Below are 22,906 nucleotides of genomic sequence, written 5' to 3' on the forward strand. Positions count from 1 at the left end.
GTAAACTACAGGCTGGCATGGGACACACTAGGATGGAGAGCTGCATGAAATCATTCTTAGAACTAAAGACCATAACAACGTTGTGATTAATCAACAAAAAATATTCAGTAAATACCAACTGCAAGTATTGTTTTACAAAAATTCTTGAATTTATTTAATTAATGTTTCCCATATATAACAGTTTTCTGCCTCCATAGCTGAGTGGTCAGCATAAATAGCTGCCATGTGGAAGTCCAGGTTTGATTCCCAGTACTGCCAAGGATTTTTCCTTGGTGGGAGGAATGGTAACAGGGTGCAATCATCCTTGTGACTCCAACTGAAGAGCTACTTGACAGAGTAGTAGCAGGTCCATGGTCTGGAAAGTCTGCAACGTGGCTTGGGGGCCATATGCCCCTTCAGACTGCATCTGTATGGTGAAATATACCAAATAGTTGCCAGTGTGATGAAGTGCTCCCCAATGTTTGTACCTGCCACTCACTTTCCCTAGCAGATGATGCAAATGCTTCAACATAAAATGCATGGGTCTGCACCAAACATTACATGTGTAATGAGCATCCACATGGCATAGACTCTCTCCCAGGCTGCCTATACTTGTATGTGCATCAACCTGCTATCACATTGTATTCCTGATGTCCTGATGTATCGCTTGAGAATTGCGTATTGTTTGACAGCCTTCCACAATATGGACATTAAGACACTACATCTTGTACCAGGGTCCCATACACAAGAGCTTTCAAATGCTCCCACAGATAAGTCAGTGGGTTTAGGTCTGCAGAATGTGGAGTTCAGGGAATTGTTCCACCTCCACCTATCCGTCTGCCATGGAATTTGTTACTTAGAAAGCTACAAACGTTAACACTGAAATGAGGAGCTGCATCCTGAATGAATTAAATGTTGTGTCACATTTGCAAAGCACATGTTTTAGCAGAATGGTTAGAGTATTCTCTAAAAAAGCATGATACATTTCTCTGTTGAGACTGTGTGGAAAGCCCTAACAAACCAGTTACCAATAATGCTGGCACATACGTTGACAGAAAATCTTTGTTAATAATGTAACTACAAAGTTTCATGAAGATTCTCAATAGCCCTTACATGTTGATCATGAAAATTTACTTTCTGGTCACATTGCAACAGAGCATCATCTGTGAACAGCACATTTGCAATAAGGTAATGGTTGACACATTGGTAAATGAACCATTTGCAGAAGTGCCCCCCCCCCCCCCCCCACTCCCTGCAGGAAAACCAGTTGCTAATACTGTCTACATTACCCACTGTGCTTCGTACAGATACAGCAGGTTCTCATGTAGCACTTTCCAGACGGTCATATGTTCAACATTACTCATTATAGATAATAGTCTTTCTCTGACACTTGGGTTGTCATCAACAGCATTAAGATGTTCCTCCTGCAGTTGAGGTGTCTTCATCCTTCTAGGCCTTCCTCAGTTGCGAGTTTTAGGCTTAAATGGCCCGTGCTCCCTAAGATGATGATCAGTTTCTTTGAAGTCTTTCTGTCAGGGCACTGTTGTCTTGTAAATCTCTTCCAACACAAATGTTGTGTGCTACACCCATTACCATCTGCTGATATGTGCAGAAAATGAGCATCTACCTACTCTGCATTTGAATACACTTCCACTGCACTATAATGACAACAAAGTCCATGATGAACACTGCACAGTTGATGTTATGTGCTTGATGCTAGTAGAGCAATGAAGTTAGCTGCATGTCAACACAAGCAATGAAATGGGTCACATATCAACATTACCTTAGTTCAGTCAGAATAACAAGTACTGATGGTGAATCTGCAGACTGCAACTTACTGTACATTCTAACAAAATGTGACCAAGAGAATATTTTGTACATTTTATGGGAGACAGTGTTTTATGTAATGCTGGTACACTCCATTTTTGTGTGTTTCCCATTGTAACACCTATCACTGGAATTTGATGAGCATCTCTGTGACACTCTAGTACTTACTAAACAACCTCTTGACAAAATGCATTGCTTTTCATTGAATTTTCTGTCTCTCCTCTATTGATCCAACCTGATAAGAGTCCCAGACTGTTGAGCAATACTAAAAAATTGGTTGAACAATTCTTCATATGGTACTTCTTTTGTGGGTGAATTATATTCCCTTAAGATTCTCCCAATGAATCTCAACCTGGGATCTGATTTTCCTACAAAATTTTATATATCCATTCCACTGCGGCCATTCTAGAAAGTTACTCGTAGGTTTACTATGATCATTAATGTTTACAGTGATTTATTTTCAATAGTAATAGATCTCTTTCCTATTCATGTGCAGTGTGTTACATTTATTCACATTAAAAGTCAACTGCCAGTCCCTGCATCAATCATCAATCCTTTGTAGGTTTTCCTGCATTTTGGTACAGTCTTTGGCACAGCAGCCTTTCTGTTGATGGCAGTATTGTCTGTGAACAGATACTAAGTACTTGAATATTTACATATATTGTAAACAGTAATGGCCATATAACAATATCTTATGGTACTCCCAAAATTGCCTGTACATCTGTTAATCTCATCCCCTTAAGAACAATGTGTCTCAGTCTACCTGCTAGGATGTCCTGAATTCAGTTTCAATTTCAATTTTATTGCTCATAATATGTAATTTTACATACATGTGCATTTTAACTATGTATAAAGTTTTTATAACTACAATTGTTTTTAGTTTACATTATTTCTTATTACACTATAAGTCATGATAAATTGAAGTTGCGAGGGTTGAATGAAACGTAATGCCTCCACCTTTGTTAATTGGGTTTGGATGGGAATATTTTAATAAATCAAACACAGACATAATCCTTAGAATGTGATCTACATCTACATCCATACTCATCAAGACACCTGACAGTGTGCGGCAGAGGGTACTTTGAGTACCTCTATCGGTTCTCCCTTCTATTCCAGTCTCACATTGTTCGTGGAAAAAAAGATTGTCGGTATGCCTTTGTGTGGGCTCTAATCTCTCTGATTTTATCCTCATGGTTTCTTTGCGAGATATAAATAGGTGGGAGCAATATACTGCTTGACTCCTCAGTGAAGGTATGTTCTTGAAACTTCAACAAAAGCACGTACCAAGCTACTGAGCGTCTCTCTTGCAGAGTCTTCCACTGGAGTTTATCTATAATCTCTGTAATGCTTTTGCGATTACTAAATGATCCTGTAATGAAGCATGCTGCTCTCCATTGGATCTTCTCTATCTCTTCTATCAAACCCATTTGGTATGGATCCCACACCGGTGAGCAGTATTCAAGCTGTGGGCAAACAAGTGTACAGTAACCTACTTCCTCTGTTTTCAGATTGCATTTCCTTAGGATTCTTCCAATGAATCTTTGTCTGGCATCTGTTTTACGAACGATTACTTTTATATCGTCATTCCACTTTAAATCACTCCTAATGCCTAATCCCAGACAATTTATGAAATTAACTGCTTCCAGTTGCTGACCTGTTATATTGTAGCTAAATGATAAAGGATCTTTCTTTCTATGTATTTGCAGCACATTACACTTGTCTACATTGAGATTCAATCGCCATTCCCTGTGCCATGCGTCAATTTGTTGCAGATCCTGCTGCATTTCAGTACAATTTCCCATTGTTACAACCTCTCGATATACTGCAGCATCAACCGCAAAAAGCCTCAGTGAACTTCTGATGTCATCTACAAGGTCAATTATGTAAATAAAATAGAAAGAAACTTCCACATGGGAAAAATATATTAAAAACAAAGATTCCAACCAAGAGGTTATGAAGGTTAGCTGGACGGCGGAAAGACACTCTTGGTGGAATGGGGAGGATTTCATGAAGGATGGATCTCATTTCGGGGCAGGATTCTCTCCCTGTATATATATCTATTTATTTTCACTTTAACCTCATGTTACCCTTTCCACCTCCTAATACCATGTCAACCTCACAACATCCCTACAACGACCCCATTAAATTTTCTTTACATTCCCTCTGCAAACATGCCTTCACCCTAGCCAGGTTACGGTCCCATATTTTATTTACTCAGGCTTCTCTGACATTTAGCATTACCCCCAAAGGCCTCACACTTAAAGTTCCCATCTCTGGCTGCAATCCTTCTTTCCATCAGTCCTTATACCAGTTCCAAACTGCACAATCCATAGTTCTCACCCGCCTAATCCTTCACCTATACATCGACTCGGCCAATAAACACACCCGTCAACTCCTATTTCAACTCCTATCCCAAATCAAAGTCCTCAACTTTCCTCTCCCACATCCACACCGGCTGTTCATAGCTTCCTCCTACAGGCCAACCGCAAATTAGAACAGCATGCCACCCTCCACCTCAAAAAACTATCCAATCTCCTGGTTTCCCACCTCCGGAAAGGCAACTCACTCACCCTCCACAACCTTTCCAACACACCTCAACCTCCTCTCATTGCACACAGACCCAGTCTCTCCCATCTACTCAATCTCCCACTTCCAGCTCCACTCCCCCCAACACCTCAAAATTCTAGTCAACACAATCTGGAACCACAACACCCCAATTCAGTATTTAACCTTTCCTCCAAACCTCTCTCCCAATCCGAAACCTCTGTCCTATCTGAAGGCCTCACCTTCAGCCCCACTCCCAGATTCAACCAAACTGCCCTTGTCAAAGATTTACTGTCCTACACTCGTAGTCTCTGCTGGAAATATCACTTTGCCACGAAGAAAAATAATCCTGATCCCACTCCTAATGATCCAACTCCCCAAGACACTATCAAAATTGAACCCTGCCTGGAACAGTTCCGTCCTCCATCACAGCGGGACCCACCTCCTCTTCCTCAAAATCACCCTCTCCAAACCTTCCAGGAATTTCTCACTTCCAGCCTTGCCTCTCAGTCTTTCTTGAAAAACCTTAATCCTACTCCCAACATCACCACAGCCGAAGCCCAGGCTATCCGTGATCTGAAAGCTGACCGATCCATCATCATTCTTCCGGCTGACAAGGGTTCCACGACTGTGGTACTTGATCATCGGGAGTATGTGGCTGAGGGACTGCGTCAGCTTTCAAACAACTCTACATACAAAGTTTGCCAAGGTAATCCCATTCCTGATGTCCAGGTGGAGCTTCAAGGAATCCTTAGAACCGTAGCCCCCCTACAAAACCTTTCACCTGACTCCATCAAACTCCTGACCCCGCCGACACCTTGCACTCCTACTTTCTACATACTTCCAAAAATTTACAAACCCAAACGTCCCGGCCGTCCCATTGTAGCTGGTTACCAAGCCCCCCCACAGAACATATCTCTGCCTACGAGATCAACACCTTCAACCCATTACATGCAGTCTCCCATCCTTCATCAAAGACACCAACCACTTTCTCGAACGCCTGGAATCCTTACCCAGTCTGTTACCCCTGGAAACCATCCTTGTAACCATTGATGCCACTAACCTATACGCAAATATCCTGCATGTCCAGGGCCTCGCTGCAATGGAGCACTTCCTTTCATGCCGATCACCTGTCACCCTACCTAAAACCTCTTTCCTCATCACCTTAGCCAGCCTCATCCTGACCCACAACTTCTTCACTTTTGAAGGCCAGACATATCAACAATTAAAGGGAACAGCCATGGGTACCAGGATGGCCCCCTCATATGCCAACCTATTTATGGGTCACTTAGAGGAAGCCTTCTTGGTTACCCAAGCCTGCCAACCCAAATTTTGGTACAGATTTATTGATGACATCTTCATGATCTGGACTCACAGTGAAGAAGAACTCCAGAATTTCCTCTCCAACCTCAACTCCTTTGGTTCCATCAGATTCACCTGGTCCTACTCCAAATCCCATGCCACTTTCTTTGACGTTGACCTCCATCTGTCTAATGGCCAGCTTCACACATCCGTCCACATCAAACCCACCAACAAGCAACAGTACCTCCATTATGACAGCTGCCACCCATTCCATATCAAACGGTCCCTTCCCTACAGCCTAGGCCTTCATGGCAAACGAATCTGCTCCAGTCCTGAATCCCTGAACCATTACACCAAAAACCTGAAAACAGCTTTCGCATCCTGCAACTACCCTCCCGACCTGGTACAGAAGCAAATAACCAGAGCCACTTCCTCATCCCCTCAAACCCAGAACCTCTCACAGAAGAACCCAAAAAGTGCCCCACTTGTGACAGGATACTTCCCGGGACTGGATCAGACTCGGAATGTGGCTCTCCAGCAGGGATACGACTTCCTAAAATCCTGCCCCGAAATGAGATCCATCCTTCATGAAATCCTCCCCACTCCGCCAAGAGTGTCTTTCCGCCGTCCACCTAACCTTCGTAACCTCTTGGTTCATCCCTATGAAATCCCCAAACCACCTTCCCTACCCTCTGGCTCCTACCCTTGTAACCGCCCCTGGTGTAAAACCTGTCCTATGCACCATCCCACCACCACCTACTCCAGTCCTGTAACCCGGAAGGTGTACACGATCGAAGGCAGAGCCACGTGTGAAAGCACCCACGTGATTTACCAACTGACCTGCCTACACTGTGACGCTTTCTATGTGGGAATGACCAGCAAAAAACTGTCCATTCGCATGAATGGACACAGGCAGACAGTGTTTGTTGGTAATGATTATCACCCTGTGGCTGAACATGCCTTTGTGCACGGCCAGCACATCTTGGCACAGTGTTACACCGTTCGGGTTATCTGGATACTTCCCACCAACACCAACCTATCCGAACTCCAGAGATGGGAACTTGCCCTTCAATATATCCTCTCTTCTCGTTATCCACCAGGCCTCAATCTCCGCTAATTTCAAGTTGCCGCCACTCATACCTCACCTGTCATTCAACATCATCTTTGCCTCTGCTCTTCCGTCTCGACTGACATCTCTGCCCAAACTCGTTGCCTTTAAATATGTCTGCTTGTGTCTGTATATGGATGGATGGATATGTGTGTGTGTGTGTGTGTGTGTGCAAGTAGATACCTATCCTTTTTTCCCCCTAAGGTAAGTCGTTCCGCTCCCGGGATTGGAATGGCTCCTTACCCTCTCCCTTAAAACCCACATCCTTTCATCTTTCCTTCTCCTTCCCTCTTTCCTGACGAAGCAACCGATGGTTGCGAAAGCTCATAATTTTGTGTGTGTGTTTGTGTGTTATTGTATTGAGCCTGTCTACCGGCGCTTTCCCACTTGGTAAGTCTTGGAATCTTTGTTTTTAATACATCTACAAGGTCATTTACATATATTGTGAATAGCAATGTTCCTATGACACTCCCCTGCGGCACACCTGAAATCACTCTTACTTCAGAAGACTTCTCTCCTTTGAGAATGACATGCTGCATTCTGTTATCTAGGAACTCTTCAATCCAATCACACAATTGGTCTGATAGTCCATATGCTCTTACTTTGTTCATTAAACGACTGTGGGAAACTATCAAATGCATTGCGGAAGTCAAGAAACACGACATCTACCGGTACCTGGGAACCCGTGCCTATGGCCCTTTTGAGTCGCGTGGACCAGTAGTGCAAGCTGGGTTTCACACCATCACCTTCTTCAATCTTATGCTTATTCCTACAGAGTATATTTCTAGTCTCCAGAAAAGTCATTATACTCCAACATAATACGTGTTCCAAAAACATCTGTTCGACGTCCCTTCTTGAAAACAGGGATGACCTGTGCCATTTTCCAATCTTTTGGAATGCTATGCTCTTCTAGAGATCTACGGTACACCATTGCAAGAAGGGGGGCAAGTTCCTTCACGTACTCTGTGTAACATCAAACTGGTATCCCATCAGGTCCAGCTTCCTTTCCTCTTTTGAGCAATTTTAATTGTTTTTCTATCCCTCTGTCATCTATTTCGGTGTCTATCATTTTATCATCTGTGCGACAATCTAGAGAAGGAACTATAGTGCTGTCTTGCTCTGTGAAACAGATTTGGAAAAAGACATTTAGTATGTTGGCCTTTAGTCTGTCATCCTCTGTTTCAGTACCATTTTGGTCACAGAGTGTCAGGACATTTTGTTTTGACTCACCTACCACTTTGACATAAGACCAAAATTTCGTAGGATTTTCTGCTGAGTCAGTACATAGCACTTTACTTTCGAATTCATTGAATGCCTCTCGCATAGCCCTCCTCACATTACATTTCTCTTCGTGTAGTTTTTGTTTGTCTGCAAGGCTTTCGCTATGTTTATGTTTGCTGTGAAGTTCCCTTTGCTTCAATAGCAGTTTTCTAACTCAGTTGTTGTACCACGGTGGCTCTTTTCCATCTCTTCACTTTTCCACATAATTACCAGCCAATTGGATACATTTCTGCCAATGATGAACAAGTTTTCTGAAGCTGTCATGGAAGAAGTCGACACTCTGTTTCCACAACCACAGTCTCACAGTTCTCTCAACATCTTCATCAGAAGCATAATGATGTCCCCACAGATTGTGTTTCATTATCGGGAATAGATGGAAGTCAGACGGTGCTAAATCTGGACTGTATGGAGCATGCCGTATGGTTAGGAGATATAGTCTCTCAAGTTCTGCTGTGGTGGCACATGAAGTGTGTGGTTTGGCATTGTCATGCAATAGTGTAACCCACATGTTCTTGTGAAATGTCAATTGTGTTTGCAATTTCTCTCTGGGTGATACGACAAACATCCTGAATCAATCTGTCAACATTTTGCTTGTGAAACTTGGTGGTTGCTGTCACAGGACATCCAACTATTTGTTGTCACACAGGTCAAATGTTCCCACCTCAACATCTTTAAATATACTCACCAAATGACACATAGTACTCACATCAAAACAATCACCATAAACTGCTTTCATTCTCTGACGAATCTCCTTTGGAGTGACACCTTCTGCTGTCAAGAATTCAATGACTGCACATTGCTTAAATCACATTGACTGACCGTTAGTGCAGTGTTCCATAATTTACACTGTAACAACACAGCTGTTCAGTGCTAAGGATTCCTGCAAACTGGAGCTGTAGAGAAGAGGCTATGGAACAAGCCCGTACCTGCTGGATACCAATGCTGCCAACTGTTGAAGAGTTATGAAGGTGGAGCCATTACTTTTTAGTCAACCCTTCTATATTATTTCTTATTACATTACAATTCATGATAAATTCAAGTAAGAAGGGCAGTTTTGGATAAACCACTGCTCGACTTGCTCTTTAAAAGTATGCCCTGTCAATATCTTAACTTTGTTTGGTAACAAGTTATTAAAAACAGCTTCGTTGACATAGGGGCTTTTCACTGTTAATTTTCTGTTAAACATATGAAAGTCTTTTCTATGCCTTGTTTCATAGTTGTGAATATCCATGTTTCTTTTTGTAAGCTTTGTGTCTTCTTTCACTAGCATTATAGTTTCTAGTATATACATGGCATAAACTGTGAGAATATTGTGTCTAATGAATAGGGGTTTGCAAGAAGTTCCTGGATTAACTTTTTCTATGATCTTCAAGGCTCACTTCTGCTTATGAAAACCATTTTTATATTAGTTTGGTATGTCCCACACTACAGTGCTGTTCCATAAGACAAGGAAGAGTACACTAATTCATAATATGCAGTCCTTAGGGTTTCAGAATTAAGATACAGTGATAATCTTCTTAACACATATAGACCGGGTGTTATTTTTTTACAGACATAATCAGCTTGCTGCTTTCACGAAAGTTCATCATCTATGCATAAACCTAAGAATTAACAATCTGTACAGGTGTTTCATCAGTCACAGTTTTTTGTCTGTTTGGGCCACTTGGTTTAAAATGAATAATATTCGTTTTTTCTATGTTTGCTTTCAGATTGTCTTTTTCAAAGTGAGCTCTAGACTTTTCATTAACGTTATGTATTTCTTCAACTAGGCAGGACTCACTGTCTGCCCAGCAGACACCACATGTATTGTCTCCATATATAGTGATCAATTGCTTATTGTCAAGAGAACTTGGGAAATCATTTACTTAGTGTATGAATAGGACTGGACCTAAAATGGTGCCCTGGGGAATACCAAATTGTATGTTTCTTATACTTGACCTTCTCCTCTCCAGTATTTCTCCATTAGAGTATGTAACCTTTATGCACTGTTGCCTACCCTTTAAATATGTTTCTAGCAATTGCATGAGTTTTCCAGTGACACCACTCTTTGCAATTTTTGATAAATGCACACCATGATGTAATCTATCACATATCTTTGAGAGGTCCAGAAGTACTCCTGTTGCTTGGAATTTTTCATTTATTTTTTCAGGTATATGGTGGACAAATTGTACAGCTGCTGGGGTGGTACTTCGATCTCTTCTGAAACCATACTGGAAATCACCTAAAATGTCAGCATTGTTGTAATGTTCCAGAATTTTTTTTAAAAACATTATTTACTCTATCAGTTTGCTGAAAGTTGAGATTAGGGCAATGGGTCTGTAGTTCTGTACGTGCTTTATTTCCCCCTTGTTGTGTAATGGTTTAACTATACCCAGTAGCAACTTGTCAGGAAACACACTGTTTTTGAGAACATGGTTTATTAATAAACTAATGGTTTCATTAGTTCATGTTTGCATTTCTTCAATAGATATGGAGAAATTTCATCTAATACTGCTGATTGTTTGTTTCTTAGGCTATCAATAAGCTGCAGACTGTCATATTTACTTAGTGTGGGTAGTGTACTGCGGTTGTGTTTCTTACTGTGCTGTCTATCTTGTTTCATAGAGAGACCATTTTTGACGGAATCTATGAAGTAATTATCAAAAATATTGCTGACTGGAGGGGGATCAGAGATATCATCATTATTCACAGTTAATTGTACATTATTAATTTTTGTTTCTGTTTCATTTTTTTCTGATTTTATTTACAATTGTCCAGCAAGTCTTTGGAACATTATCTGAATCTTGTATCTGTTGGCTAATTCATCCTGCTTTTATTCTTTTTTGCGATACTTATATTTGTACTACTTGTAGAATTATTTATGTGGCTCTGATTTAGTCAGTCTATGTAAGCTATGCATGTTTTCCTTTTTTCTTTCAGCTCTTTTGTTTTAAAATCTAATGGCACAGGTTTTGATTTTAAAGTTGATTTTTCTGAATGTCCACTTTTTTTTAATACCATGACTCTATCTAAGTGCTCAGCCAGAATTTCTGTGAACATGTTCCATTTATTGTTGATCCCAATGGCAGTAATAACTGATTCCCATGAGTCCTGGCTTAAACTACATCTCAGTGTAGCAATGCTCTTTACAGATAGTATTCGCCTGTGCTCTTAAATTTTTCTTGGTTTGTATTTGGTATTGCATTTTAGCACAAGTGTTTGGCCTAAATGTTCTGAGAGGTGATGTAGTCAAAATTTGTGATAACATGATCAATTGAACTACTATGTGTATTACCTATTCTGGTGGGTACTAGACCAAGAAGACCTTTAGCCCCATAAGACAGGATACAATCTTCAAAACATTTGCTTTCGTGGCCATCATGTAAAGTGTTGATGTTCAGATCTCTCAGTGTGACAAGATTTGCACTTATACGACCTGACATTAATTTACTTATAACTCCATCAAGTGATTTCAGCAGAGCATCAAAATTTCCACAGGGGGATCTATACAAACCTATGACATAGAAAGGAACATTGCAAAATGTGAGTTTAAGAATTGCTTTTAAACTGGAATCAGCTTTCATGTCTGGAACTTGTACATGTTCTCATAGATCATGATGCTAGTACAACAGATTCCATTTCTGCAGGTTTTGTTAAATGAGACAGGATAAATGCTTTTTTGAAATTTTCGTTTGTTGAGTTGTTCTTCTGAACTTTATGGCATTATGTTGTTTTTTCGAGGTTCAAAGTTATGAGTAGTTTGGTAATAATTTCATCTGCTGTCTCATAAATAAAAGCAATGCAGTATTTGCTGTTAAATATGTTCCATTATATAAAATAGAAAGAAACTTCCACATGGGAAAAATATATTAAAAACAAAGATTCCAAGACTTACCAAGCGGGAAAGCGCCGGTAGATAGGCACAATGAATAAAACACACACACAGAATTTCGAGCTTTCGCAACCGGCGGCTGCTTCGTCAGGAAAGAGGGAAGGAAAAGGAAAGATGAAAGGATGTGGGTTTTAAGGGAGAGGGTAAGGAGTCATTTCAATCCCGGGAGCGGAAAGACTTACCTTAGGGGGAAAAAAGGATAGGTATATACTCGCGCGCGCACACACACACACACACACACACACACACACACACACACACACACACACATATCCATCCATACATACACAGACACAAGCAGACATATTTAAAGGCAAAGAGTAAGGGCAGAGATGTAAGTTGAGGTGGAAGTGTGGAGGCAAAGATGTTGTTGAAAGACAGGTGAGGTATGAGTGGCGGCAACTTGAAATTAGCGGAGATTGAGGCCTGGTGGATAACGAGAAGAGAGGATATATTGAAGGGCAAGTTCCCATCTGCCCCAACTCTTTACCTTTACAAATGTTTGCTTGTGTCTGTGTATGTGCGGATGGATATGTGTGTGTGTGTGTGCGTGTGTGTGTGTGTGTGTGTGTGTGTGTGTGTGTGTGTGTGTGTGTGTGTGTGCGAGTGTATACCTGTCCTTTTTTTCCCCTAAGGTAAGTCTTTCCGCTCCCAGGATTGGAATGACTCCTTACCCTCTCCCTTAAAACCCACATCCTTTCGTCTTTCCCTCTCCTTCCCTCTTTCCTGATGAAGCAACCGTTGGTTGCAAAAGCTTGAATTTTGTGTGTGTGTTTGTGTTTGTTTGTGTGTCTATCGACCTGCCAGCGCTTTCGTTGCGTAAGTCACATCATATTTGTTTTTAGATATATTTTTCCCACGTGGAATGTTTCCCTCTATTATATTCATAAGAATAATTGATAGACAATATGTGCTGGATAGGGGACAGTTTGTGAAACAAGGTTTTCTTCTTCAAGAATGTGAATCTGGTGCCCCCTGAAATTTCCACCCAGGACAGTTACCCCATTTTGTATGACTTCCATGTTTAATACCTGGAAAACTAAAGTCTCCCCCTATTGTAGCGTGATCAGGAAACATACTCATGATGTACTCCAAGTTTTCTTTGAAGCAGTCAGCCACTGTGGTTCCTGAGGCAGGTTGTCTATTTCAGAAATTAACCTCCATTTGGCTCTAAATAAAAGAAAAGAAAAAAAAAACTGGCCTACAATTTTTTTCTTCTATCATCTACATCTCAAAACTACAGCTTTTTGCTTTTTACGTAAATATTTAAATTTAAACTAGTTATGATAATAACTGTAACTGTAACTAGTTATGATAATAACTGTTCACTAGTTTAAAAATTCCTTCCTCATAAAATACTTCTAGCTGGACAAGTAGTAAACCTTTCACAACATTTTGAAGTTTGTCGTCGTCACTGAAATGCTGCAATTCAAGCCACCTCTTCGTGTAAGTGAAGGGATGATAATCTCCTGGCGCCAAATCACAACTGTATGAGGGATAGTAAAAAATGTCCCATTTGAACTGGTTCAAATCCTCTAAGAGTTTTTTGCGATTTTTGAGGAGGAATGTTTTCATGAACAAACGCAACACCAAATATCAGCATACCATGACATTTGTTTAGGATGGCTCACTTGTATTTCTTCAAAGTTTCACAGTTTGAACATTATACAGTACACATGTAGAGATGAATGTTTGCTGCTGAAGTGTTTTGTGCTGAGAGAAATCTTATTACTGCTCACACTTTGCATTTTGCGGGACATTCTATTATAGTGCTCGTGTTTTGGGGTTCTAACAAGTGAATACATGAAAGAATGAAGTTCATACTTCCACAGCTGGACATTTATTGAATCAGAGAACATTCAGAAGTGACAATGGTGGTGCTCCACATGCAAATACGAGCACCACACTAGAACAGTGATTACTTCCTGAACCACCCTCATATCTGATTACGATGTGTGACCCCCCCTTCCCCACCCCTCCCTCCTTTTTGTTACTTACCTTCTGAAGCTGAAGCCAAAATGTATTCTTGAGAAGACTTCAAACTCATTTCTTGGCTCTGAAATGCACATTTTTCAATTTTATTCTCTTCAAATATCACAAAAACTGTCACTTGATAATACACAATGTGGAGTAATACTTATTTCTATAGCAAGGAAAGCGTTTGTGAAGAAGAAAAATTTGCTAACATTGAGTATAGATTTAAGTATCAGGAAGTCCTAACTAAAAGCATTTGTATGGAGTGTAGCCATGTATGGAAGTGAAACATGGATGATAATTAGTTTAGACAAGACAAGAATGAAACTTTTGAAATGTGGTGCTACTGAAGAATGCTGAGGATTAGATGACAGATCGCGTAATTAATGAGGAGTTACTGAATAGAATTGGAGAGAACAGGAATTTGTGGCATGACTTGAGTAGAAGAAGGGATTGGTTGGTAGGGCACATCCTGAGGCATGAAGGGAACACCAATTTAGTATTGGAGGAAGCGTGGAGGGTAAATATTGTAGAGGGAGACCAAGATCTGAAAACGCTAAGCAGATTCAGAAGGATGTAGGTTGCAGTAGTTACTCAGAGATGAAGAGGCTCACACAGGATAGAGTGGCGTGGAGAGCTGCATCAAACCAATGGTTGGTTGGTTTAAAAGAGACTTGAAAAATTTTTAGAAAAGCTGTAATACAACTATTGTGATGTTGGATTTTTGTTGGTCTATGTTTCAACAGAATAAAATGATATAATGTATTCTCTTAGTACTCTAGTTTAACATACTTGACTGGTTTTAATATTCTGAGTTATTGCTTAAAGAAGTATCTTAATATAAACCTTGCTCACTGGTTTAAAATTCAGAACTATTTTTTCTTTGCAGTTGGTAAAAGGTGTCTGCCAGTACCTAAGATCAACTCTACATTATTGAAGAGAGCAGGAGTTGATGTGGAAGAGTTTATTGATGGCCAAACTATTACACAAAATTTGACACATGTAAGTATACTTACCAAATTAGCTATATAAAACATCAGTACTTCATTCTTCAAAATCTCTGCGTGTAGTTGAATGTTGTTAAATAGTACATGAATTGTGATTCATTATTAGTTCACTTCTGGTTTGGTAAACAAGTACTATTGCGCAATGTAGTTTTCACTGGGGGGAGGACGCTAACAGACCTACTAAACATCCTCTCATGGTCTAGTGGAATAGTCCTAGGTAACCATTGGTGTCAGTATCTTTATGGGGCAGGTTTTCATACTTAAGATTGAAACTTTCCTTTATATATTTCTTTGCTATGTATTCTCCTCCAGAATGACACCTTTGCAGTCACATCTTGATAATAAACATTGCAATTAACTTATATTTATGAGAAGTCATAATATTTGAAAGACTGACCTTGTGTTTACATTTCAACAAGTAGTGACTCACTGCACATAATCTCTAAAATGTAAGGAAACATGTTACTACCTGGTTGGCACATTATGCATCTTCACATAGTTTTCTCATGTGTGCCAAAAATTTCTTAAAGCTTGATCTTTTCTAACTGCAATACTTTTCAATTAGGACCTCCGTTATAAACAAATAAAACTTTTTTTAGTTCTAAAGTTTTAATGTTATGGTACAAAAGTTATTGTAATTTATATTAATTACATAGTTAGGCCAATCTTTGTAGATTTATAAGTTTGTTTACTAACCACCTTGATGAATGTTCTTTAATGAAATGTTTTCACCTGAACTAATTGTTTGTATCTTTATTAATCAGGTAACAAATATTTTCTTTTTGAATAACAAAATTCTATCTGGAATTCTTTTCAGTTAAATGTCTGCAATTAGAAATTTGCACATTGTGTACTTAACAGGTCATATAATTAATACTACAGTGAGAAACATTTAAATAAAGAGTTCTCTTTGTTTTTTAGGACTCTCCCTTTTTCAGCTAAACAATGAGATCATAAACCTTTTACTGGAAAATAATATACTTGCATATATTAATGGACTGAGATCTGCCTTGATTGCGAAAAAACACCTAGTGTTTACCTAGGTTTCGGTGTAGATAACTACACCTTCTTCAGAACAATAAACTCAATAGTGTCTATAAAGACCTTTGTCAGTAATTAAAAGCTCAGCATAGCTATATATTTATAAAAGAAAAAGATGACACATAAAAGTACATGTGAACAAAGTCAAAAGAATAACTTAACTTAATGGTGTACACTCCACCTCACATCAGCATGTGTTCGATGGGCCGTGTCAGTGAGTTTGCGACGGGACACGGCCCATCGAACACATGCTGATGTGAGGTGGAGTGTACACCATTAAGTTAAGTTATTCTTTTGACTTTGTTCACATGTACTTTTATGTGTCATCTTTTTCTTTTATAAATATATAGCTATGCTGAGCTTTTAATTACTGACAAAGGTCTTTATAGACACTTTTGAGTTTATTGTTCTGAAGAAGGTGTAGTTATCTACACCGAAACCTAGGTAAACACTAGATGTTTTTTCGCAATCGAGGCGGATCTCAGTCCATTAATATATTAACATACGATTGCTGACGCGGTGCAATGTTGAAGGTTCTTAAATATACTTGCATATTGTACCTGACAAAAAACTAAACATAATGTTTCTATTATTTATAACCCATGATGAATGCAATTAGTGCCTTTATGTGATCGTGTGTATGATGTACATATACCAAACTGTACCATAAACTATATCAAAAGATATATTTTTTGGCTCCTCTAAAAGAACTTTTCTCCCTCCACCTCCTGCTGGCTACAGTGGTCACAATCATTGATCATGTGAGTTGTGCTTGTGTGTGTGTGTGTGTGTGTGTGTGTGTGTGTGTGTGTGTGTGTGTGTGTTTTGTACTTCAAAAGATGAATGTATGGAAGTCTTTTCATTGTGCCTGTCTGTTACCCAGTGTCTCCTCTAAATGGTGAGTAGCAGTTTCTCCTTTTCATAAGATTATTATTCCATCCTGGGCTTTCCATTGTCTGATTATATGATGACATTTAAATTGATACAATCATAATGTGCTGCTGTGGCAGTGACATTTGTGTGAAAGCAATTGATAGAGGTGGGTCATATGAAGTGTTGAGCATGTATATAGATTCATTCACCGAAGTGAAATTGAATATTTCATACCTTCTTTTTAAGGCTCTAAGTGGCAGCATAGCTTCATCCACAGTATTGGACTGATATTGATATAATGCAATGGTTATAGCCCTCTCTGCATCAGTGGTTGAATACCATATCCTATGGTCTGGACTGAAAAGACACTGCACTGGAATGTCTTGTTCAGAAATCAGAAATCAGAATTGCCTCTTATTACAATGAGCATGGGAGACCTATCACTCGCATGCTGAATGATAAAATGTACTGGAAGAGTTCCTTTTCAATCTGCCATAGAGTGATGGTAATGTACATGTTGGATGCTACTATGATGTGTGCAGTATGGCAGCCTGCTTAGTTGAGCAGGATTATGGATGAATGCGTAGCATAATGGTTTAATATAACAGTGAAAACCATCAAATATTGACAAAATAGTTCAATTGGATAGATAAAAAATCTACTCATGACACGGTGGCAGAACACGCACATAAAAGAGAGCTGTAATTGGCAAGCTTTTGGAGCCAGTGGCTCCTTCTTTAGACAGAAGGTTTGAAGGGAAAGCAAGAGAGGTGAAGGAAAAGGACTGGTCTAGGAAAAGCGGTAGATTTTATGAAAGTCACCCAGAACTGTGGGAGACTTACTGCACGGGATGAGAAGGAAAGACTGATTGTTGGGAACAGCATCAGACGAGATTTGAAAACCTGAGAGCCATGGTAATATGCAGACAGATATTACTGTTTGAACATCATGCATGAGTTAAGAAGAGTGTATGTAACAGATGGGAAGGGGTCAGTGAAAAATAGGTGGGTAAGACAAGAAATACATAGAAAACTAAAACAGAGTGAAGCAAATAGTAGTTGCTGAAAAAATGCTGAGATGAAAGAAATTAAAGTAAATTAAGGACAGCTGGGTTGCAAGAACCAAGGACATGTTGTAGTGCTAGTTCCCACCTGTGGAGTTCTGAGAAACTGGTGTCTGAGGGAAGAATCCAGACAGGTGGTGTAACAGGTGCCGAGATCACGATTATCGTGTTGTAGAGCATGCTTCACAACAGGATATTGTGAGTTGCCAGAATAAACACTCTACCTATGCCCATTTCTCCTAATTGATAATTTGGTGGTAGTCATGCTGAACAACATTTACATAACCACTGGTATATGTCGTGTGTCGTTTCACAGGTGGCTCTCCCTTTACAGTAAAAGTCTTGGAGCAGGGATGGTCACAGTGGTGGAAACTGTAGGGTAGGCAAGTGGTTGCAGAAGGATCATAGGGTCTGACAGGAATATTGTGGAGATTGGGAGGGTTACAGAAAACTATTCTAGGTGTGGTGAGCAAAATTTCAGGTGGAATGGATCTCATTTCAGGGCATGATTTTAGGAAGTCATGGCCCTGTAAAAGTGGCTGTGTAACACACTCCAGAGCTGGATAACAATGAGTGTCATGTGGTGTGCTCCAAAATTAGGAAGAACGTAAAAGGTTGGGGTGCATGGTTTTAGTGTGGTGAGAAGTTCTATTGATTGAGGTGTTAGACCTTGTGAGGGCCTGAGGCTTTAAGGAGGGGCTGCAGGTCAATTTGAATCATGGGGATGGGATCTTGATGGCAGACGCTGTATGTAGAGATGTCAGACAGCTGGTGTAGACCTTCAGTATCATACTCCTTTCAGTCAAGTACTACAGTGGTAGATCCTTTGTCTGCTGGGAGGATAATGATGGAGTAATCAGCTTTTAGGGTGCATAGAGTCTGGAGCTCTGCAGAGAACAGGTTAAGGTCATGTTGTAGGGGCCTGAGGTAGGGTTGTGAAGCAATGTTCAATGCAAAGAATTCTTGGAAGGGATGATTTTGAGGTAGTGGCAGCATATCATGTTGGGATCATGGTTTTAACTGTTCAAGGTAGGGTTAAGTGTCAGGTTTGCTGTCTGAAAGGTTATGGGATTAGGTTGAAAAGTGATATTTTCAATGGATCTTACATGTGAAGAAAAGTAGGCCCTTCACCAAGCACCATAATCAAATGCAGGTTTAGGGCTGAAAGTGAGACCCTTAGACAATACAGATAATTCAGGAGGAGAGAGTGCTTTAGATGAGAGGTTAAGGACACTGTACTGTTGTGACTGTTTCTTGTGATAATGAGTTACTCTTGGTCTGGGACACAGTGGTGAAGGCTCTTGGATGTTAAGGACATTGGCCAAGCTCAGTTTGTAGAAGATGTGATGATGATGAAGATGTTTGGTTTGTGGAGTGCTCAACTGCATGATTATTGGCACCTGTACAAATTCCCAACCTTTGCTCAGTCCAGTCTCTCCATTTTCATTAATGATGAGGACAACACAAACACCCAGTCACCTCAAGGCAGGTGAAAATCCCTGACCTGCCGGGAATCAAACCCAGGACCCCATGCTTGGGAAGCGAGAACTCGACTGTGAGACACGAGCTGTGGATGTTTGCAGAAGAGGTGGGGTGGTTGATGGTGTGGCTGTTTAGTGAGCTGCAGAGGAAAAAAATAAAAAACCCAAAAAAAATAAAAAAAAGTTGTTATGTTATCTTAAATATGTTGTTAAAGTAACTTAATTATGTCATGTATTGGAAAATTTGACTCGTTCCACATCATTACGAAATATCGTATTCATGATCCATGGAACTAGTATTAATCTAATCTAATCTAATCTACAGGAAGGGAAACATTACTGTTCAGGTAGTTTAGGAGAAGGTGGGATAGCTTTTGAGGTGAAATCTGGCATGTTGTTGCAGTTTGAAGTTGGCTTGGCAGATGATACCATTCAAAGAAGCATGAGGGGCAGATAACTGCAGGATGTTGTAGTAAGAGAGAAGTCTGGTAGAGGCATATGGGTCACAGATTAGCCTAGTAAGAGCAAAAGATTGCTGTATTTGAAAATAAAAGAGCCTGATGTAGATCAGGATTACATCCAGAAACAGGGACTTTCAGTGTTAGGTCTTTTGGAGTAACTCCAAGGGACAAGCAGGTTTCAAGAAACAGAGTGTGAGGCCTTAGTTTTGATAGAGCATAATGGTTTGGAACATGATTGGATACAACATGTGGTCTCCACTCATATGTACTGAGAGCGAACTGAACATTAACCACTACACCACGGAAAATTTAGAGCCTTGGGTACTCCTCTTTTTCAGGCAACTCCATACGCCATATTTCAAACTCCATATGCCATATTTCAGTAGGATGCTATGCCCAGTCTTCTTTGAAGAAGTGTAGCTACCTTGCACTTTTGCCTAATGCATTGCCCATCGAACATCTCTGAAACATGTGTAGTCAACCACTGATTCCGAATAGTCCTCTAACAAATGAATTGTAAACCACTCAAATACCATAGAAACATACCCAGCCAACATTTTATTCCATATCACAACATTCAGAGTTTCTGATTAACCTAAGGCCTGTGCGTGCTTCACACAATACTGATGTCTCACCTAAGGGACTGTATTGCAAATATAATTTGTCGCAACAAGTTTATCTGTGCCACTTTAATTTCCCAGTGTTTGACAGTATTCTTTGAGATCTTATATAGTTCTGTATCCCAATCATTTGTGCATTGTCATTTAAGTAATATCTAGTATAAAGTTATTTCAACCACACTATCCTCCTTGGTCTTGCAGCTTTCACAAATATTGATAGCTGTATTAAAATCTCATCAGAACCTGTGGTATCAGGAAAGTGTTAATTATGTATGATTTAGATTGTATACTATTACAAAATACCACAATACTTAAACTGGAAATATGGTGCTTGCTGTTATTCATATGGTTGTACTTACCCGTGTATTTTTGCAATCCTCTGATTATCTGAATGTAACAGATAAGGGTTGTGAAAGCTTCATCCAAACTATTACTTGACATTGAATATAATAACATTATCATGCAACTGTGAAATGTGCAGTAGATGGTTATTTTGTGAAGCAAAACACCGTGAGTGAAATACAACTGTTACAGTGTCATAAGTGGTAGTTAACAGTTTACCAACCATTACAGCTTGACACCCAGTTGAAGATGGACACAAAGTGCCATTTCTCTACACATCCATAAGTATTCATTTATTAGCAGCTATATACATTCTTAGTATGGCACCTAATACCACATTAATGATTTTTATCACATTAAAGTGATTGTAGTTGTATTTCTTCTTCTCTGTCTTCTTCTTCTTCTTCATCTTCTTCTTCTTCTTCTTCTTACTCTTCCATTTCAAGAAGTGTGTGTTGAACCATTCTCAAACCAAAGGAATTTAACAAAACTGTTGTCTCCATCTGTTCATTGGCCATCTCATATTCCATCTTCCAGCTTGGTTGAAATGTAATGTTTGCCATGACAGGTGCTCAAGGAAAATCGTTTTAATTTGGTCACACCATTTTTCTTTTGTAGTGCCTAATCTCTTCTGTCATTGTCATTTTCAAGTTTATTTGTTGTCATATGTCTTGACTCCAAGTTTGTAGAACATTATTTAATTTAAACACGTTTTCTTGTAAAGCACTTTCACTGTCTTCTAGGAGAACATGGAGTTTCCTTTTAATTGTAGACGAATATATTGTATAAGCAGCATTTAAATTTATATTGAGCATTCTTTCTTGTCTCCTTTCTTGTGCGTACTTATAATTATTGTTATCCTCCATTTCTCAGGAATTTTCCCAAACCAACAAATATCATTCACCAACTGTACAAATAACTTTTATACATTTAATGGGCATATTTTGTAAGTTCCAGATTTATTCTACTTGTGGCTCTAGCCTTCCTGGTTCTGGCCATGTTTCAGCTAATTTCAAAATCTCTCATTGTATTCTCCAACATTGTATTCTCCAACATTCATAGTATTTGGATAGTGGGGCTCATCTTTCTTCACTAATAGCTGCTTGTAGTACTGTAAGCATTCCCTTCCTGGTATTATGTCTATCTCTGCATTCTCATTGATTTCAATGTGCAATTTTTTGAATATTTTGAATCCAAACTTTTGAGCTGCAGTTAAATCACATTCTAGTCTTTTAACATTTCTTTCTCAGCTACCTCTGCTATCAAGTTTGTGAACTACTGCTCTTTGCTTTATGTACTGTACCTTTTCTTCCACTTTCTTACCATTGATCCAAATCAGATATAGTTTTTATTTAAATTATAGCTTACTTGAGTTCATCATTCTGTAATTTTAACTGATTTGGTTTTTTTAGTTTTTATGTTCCAAGTATTTCCTTAGTAGGGTTAATTAAATTTTCCTTTAACTTGTTCCACTCCTGTTTTATCTCTGACAAAATTCTGCATTTTCATCTGAAGCAGATGTCTGTTTCCAGATTGTTCTAAAACTGTTTAAAAATTGGGCTATTATTTTTCTGACTTGTTCATTTTTTCCTCAGAAACCTACTAGGAAGCTTAATCTCAGATCCCAGTAAAAAATGTTCAGTATCAATTGCAGCTCCTTTAAATACTCCTGTATCCTGTAAATATGGCCAAACTTTCTGATATACTATTGTGTAACCTATAATAAACCTACTTCCACATTCTGATCAAATGTACTTACAGATATATTTATCTGAATAATAAATATTAGTAATTCATAAGCTAATGTATGGACATAAATCAATAGGTGGCTTCAGTTTGAATTCTGAGTTTGCTATCCATGTTGTCCAGTGATAGGAGGTTACCAAACTCACACAACAAATTCTGTCATGCAGACTGTCAATGATCTAACAGCTTATCAGGAAACAGAATGTGTTGTGGCAAGTGTGTCTCTTCCACTATTATTGTATCATGTTCTAAGAGCTCTTGTATGCTTTTATACATTGTTCGTTGTTTCCATACCATGTGATTACGTGTTCCATTCCTTCATTTGTTAGGGGGTATCATCTGTGCATTATTTATAGTGTAGCTTATTCTACATTTACAATATGCAA

At 39.3% G+C, this 22,906-nt stretch overlaps 1 protein-coding gene across 3 annotated transcripts in view; it reads left to right on the forward strand.

Annotated features, from left to right (window-relative positions):
- Window positions 1-22,906, forward strand: part of LOC126363070 (choline transporter-like protein 4) — a 243,910-nt gene that overhangs the window by 79,752 nt on the left and 141,252 nt on the right. For all 3 annotated transcript variants that reach the window (XM_050007935.1, XM_050007936.1, XM_050007937.1), the window contains one exon: window positions 14,776-14,888. In XM_050007935.1, coding sequence (XP_049863892.1) covers window positions 14,776-14,888 — 113 coding nt within the window. The remainder of the gene's footprint in view (window positions 1-14,775; window positions 14,889-22,906) is intronic.

This window comes from Schistocerca gregaria, chromosome 1, assembly GCF_023897955.1.
Source record: "Schistocerca gregaria isolate iqSchGreg1 chromosome 1, iqSchGreg1.2, whole genome shotgun sequence".
In the NCBI taxonomy this organism is placed as follows: domain Eukaryota; kingdom Metazoa; phylum Arthropoda; class Insecta; order Orthoptera; family Acrididae; genus Schistocerca; species Schistocerca gregaria.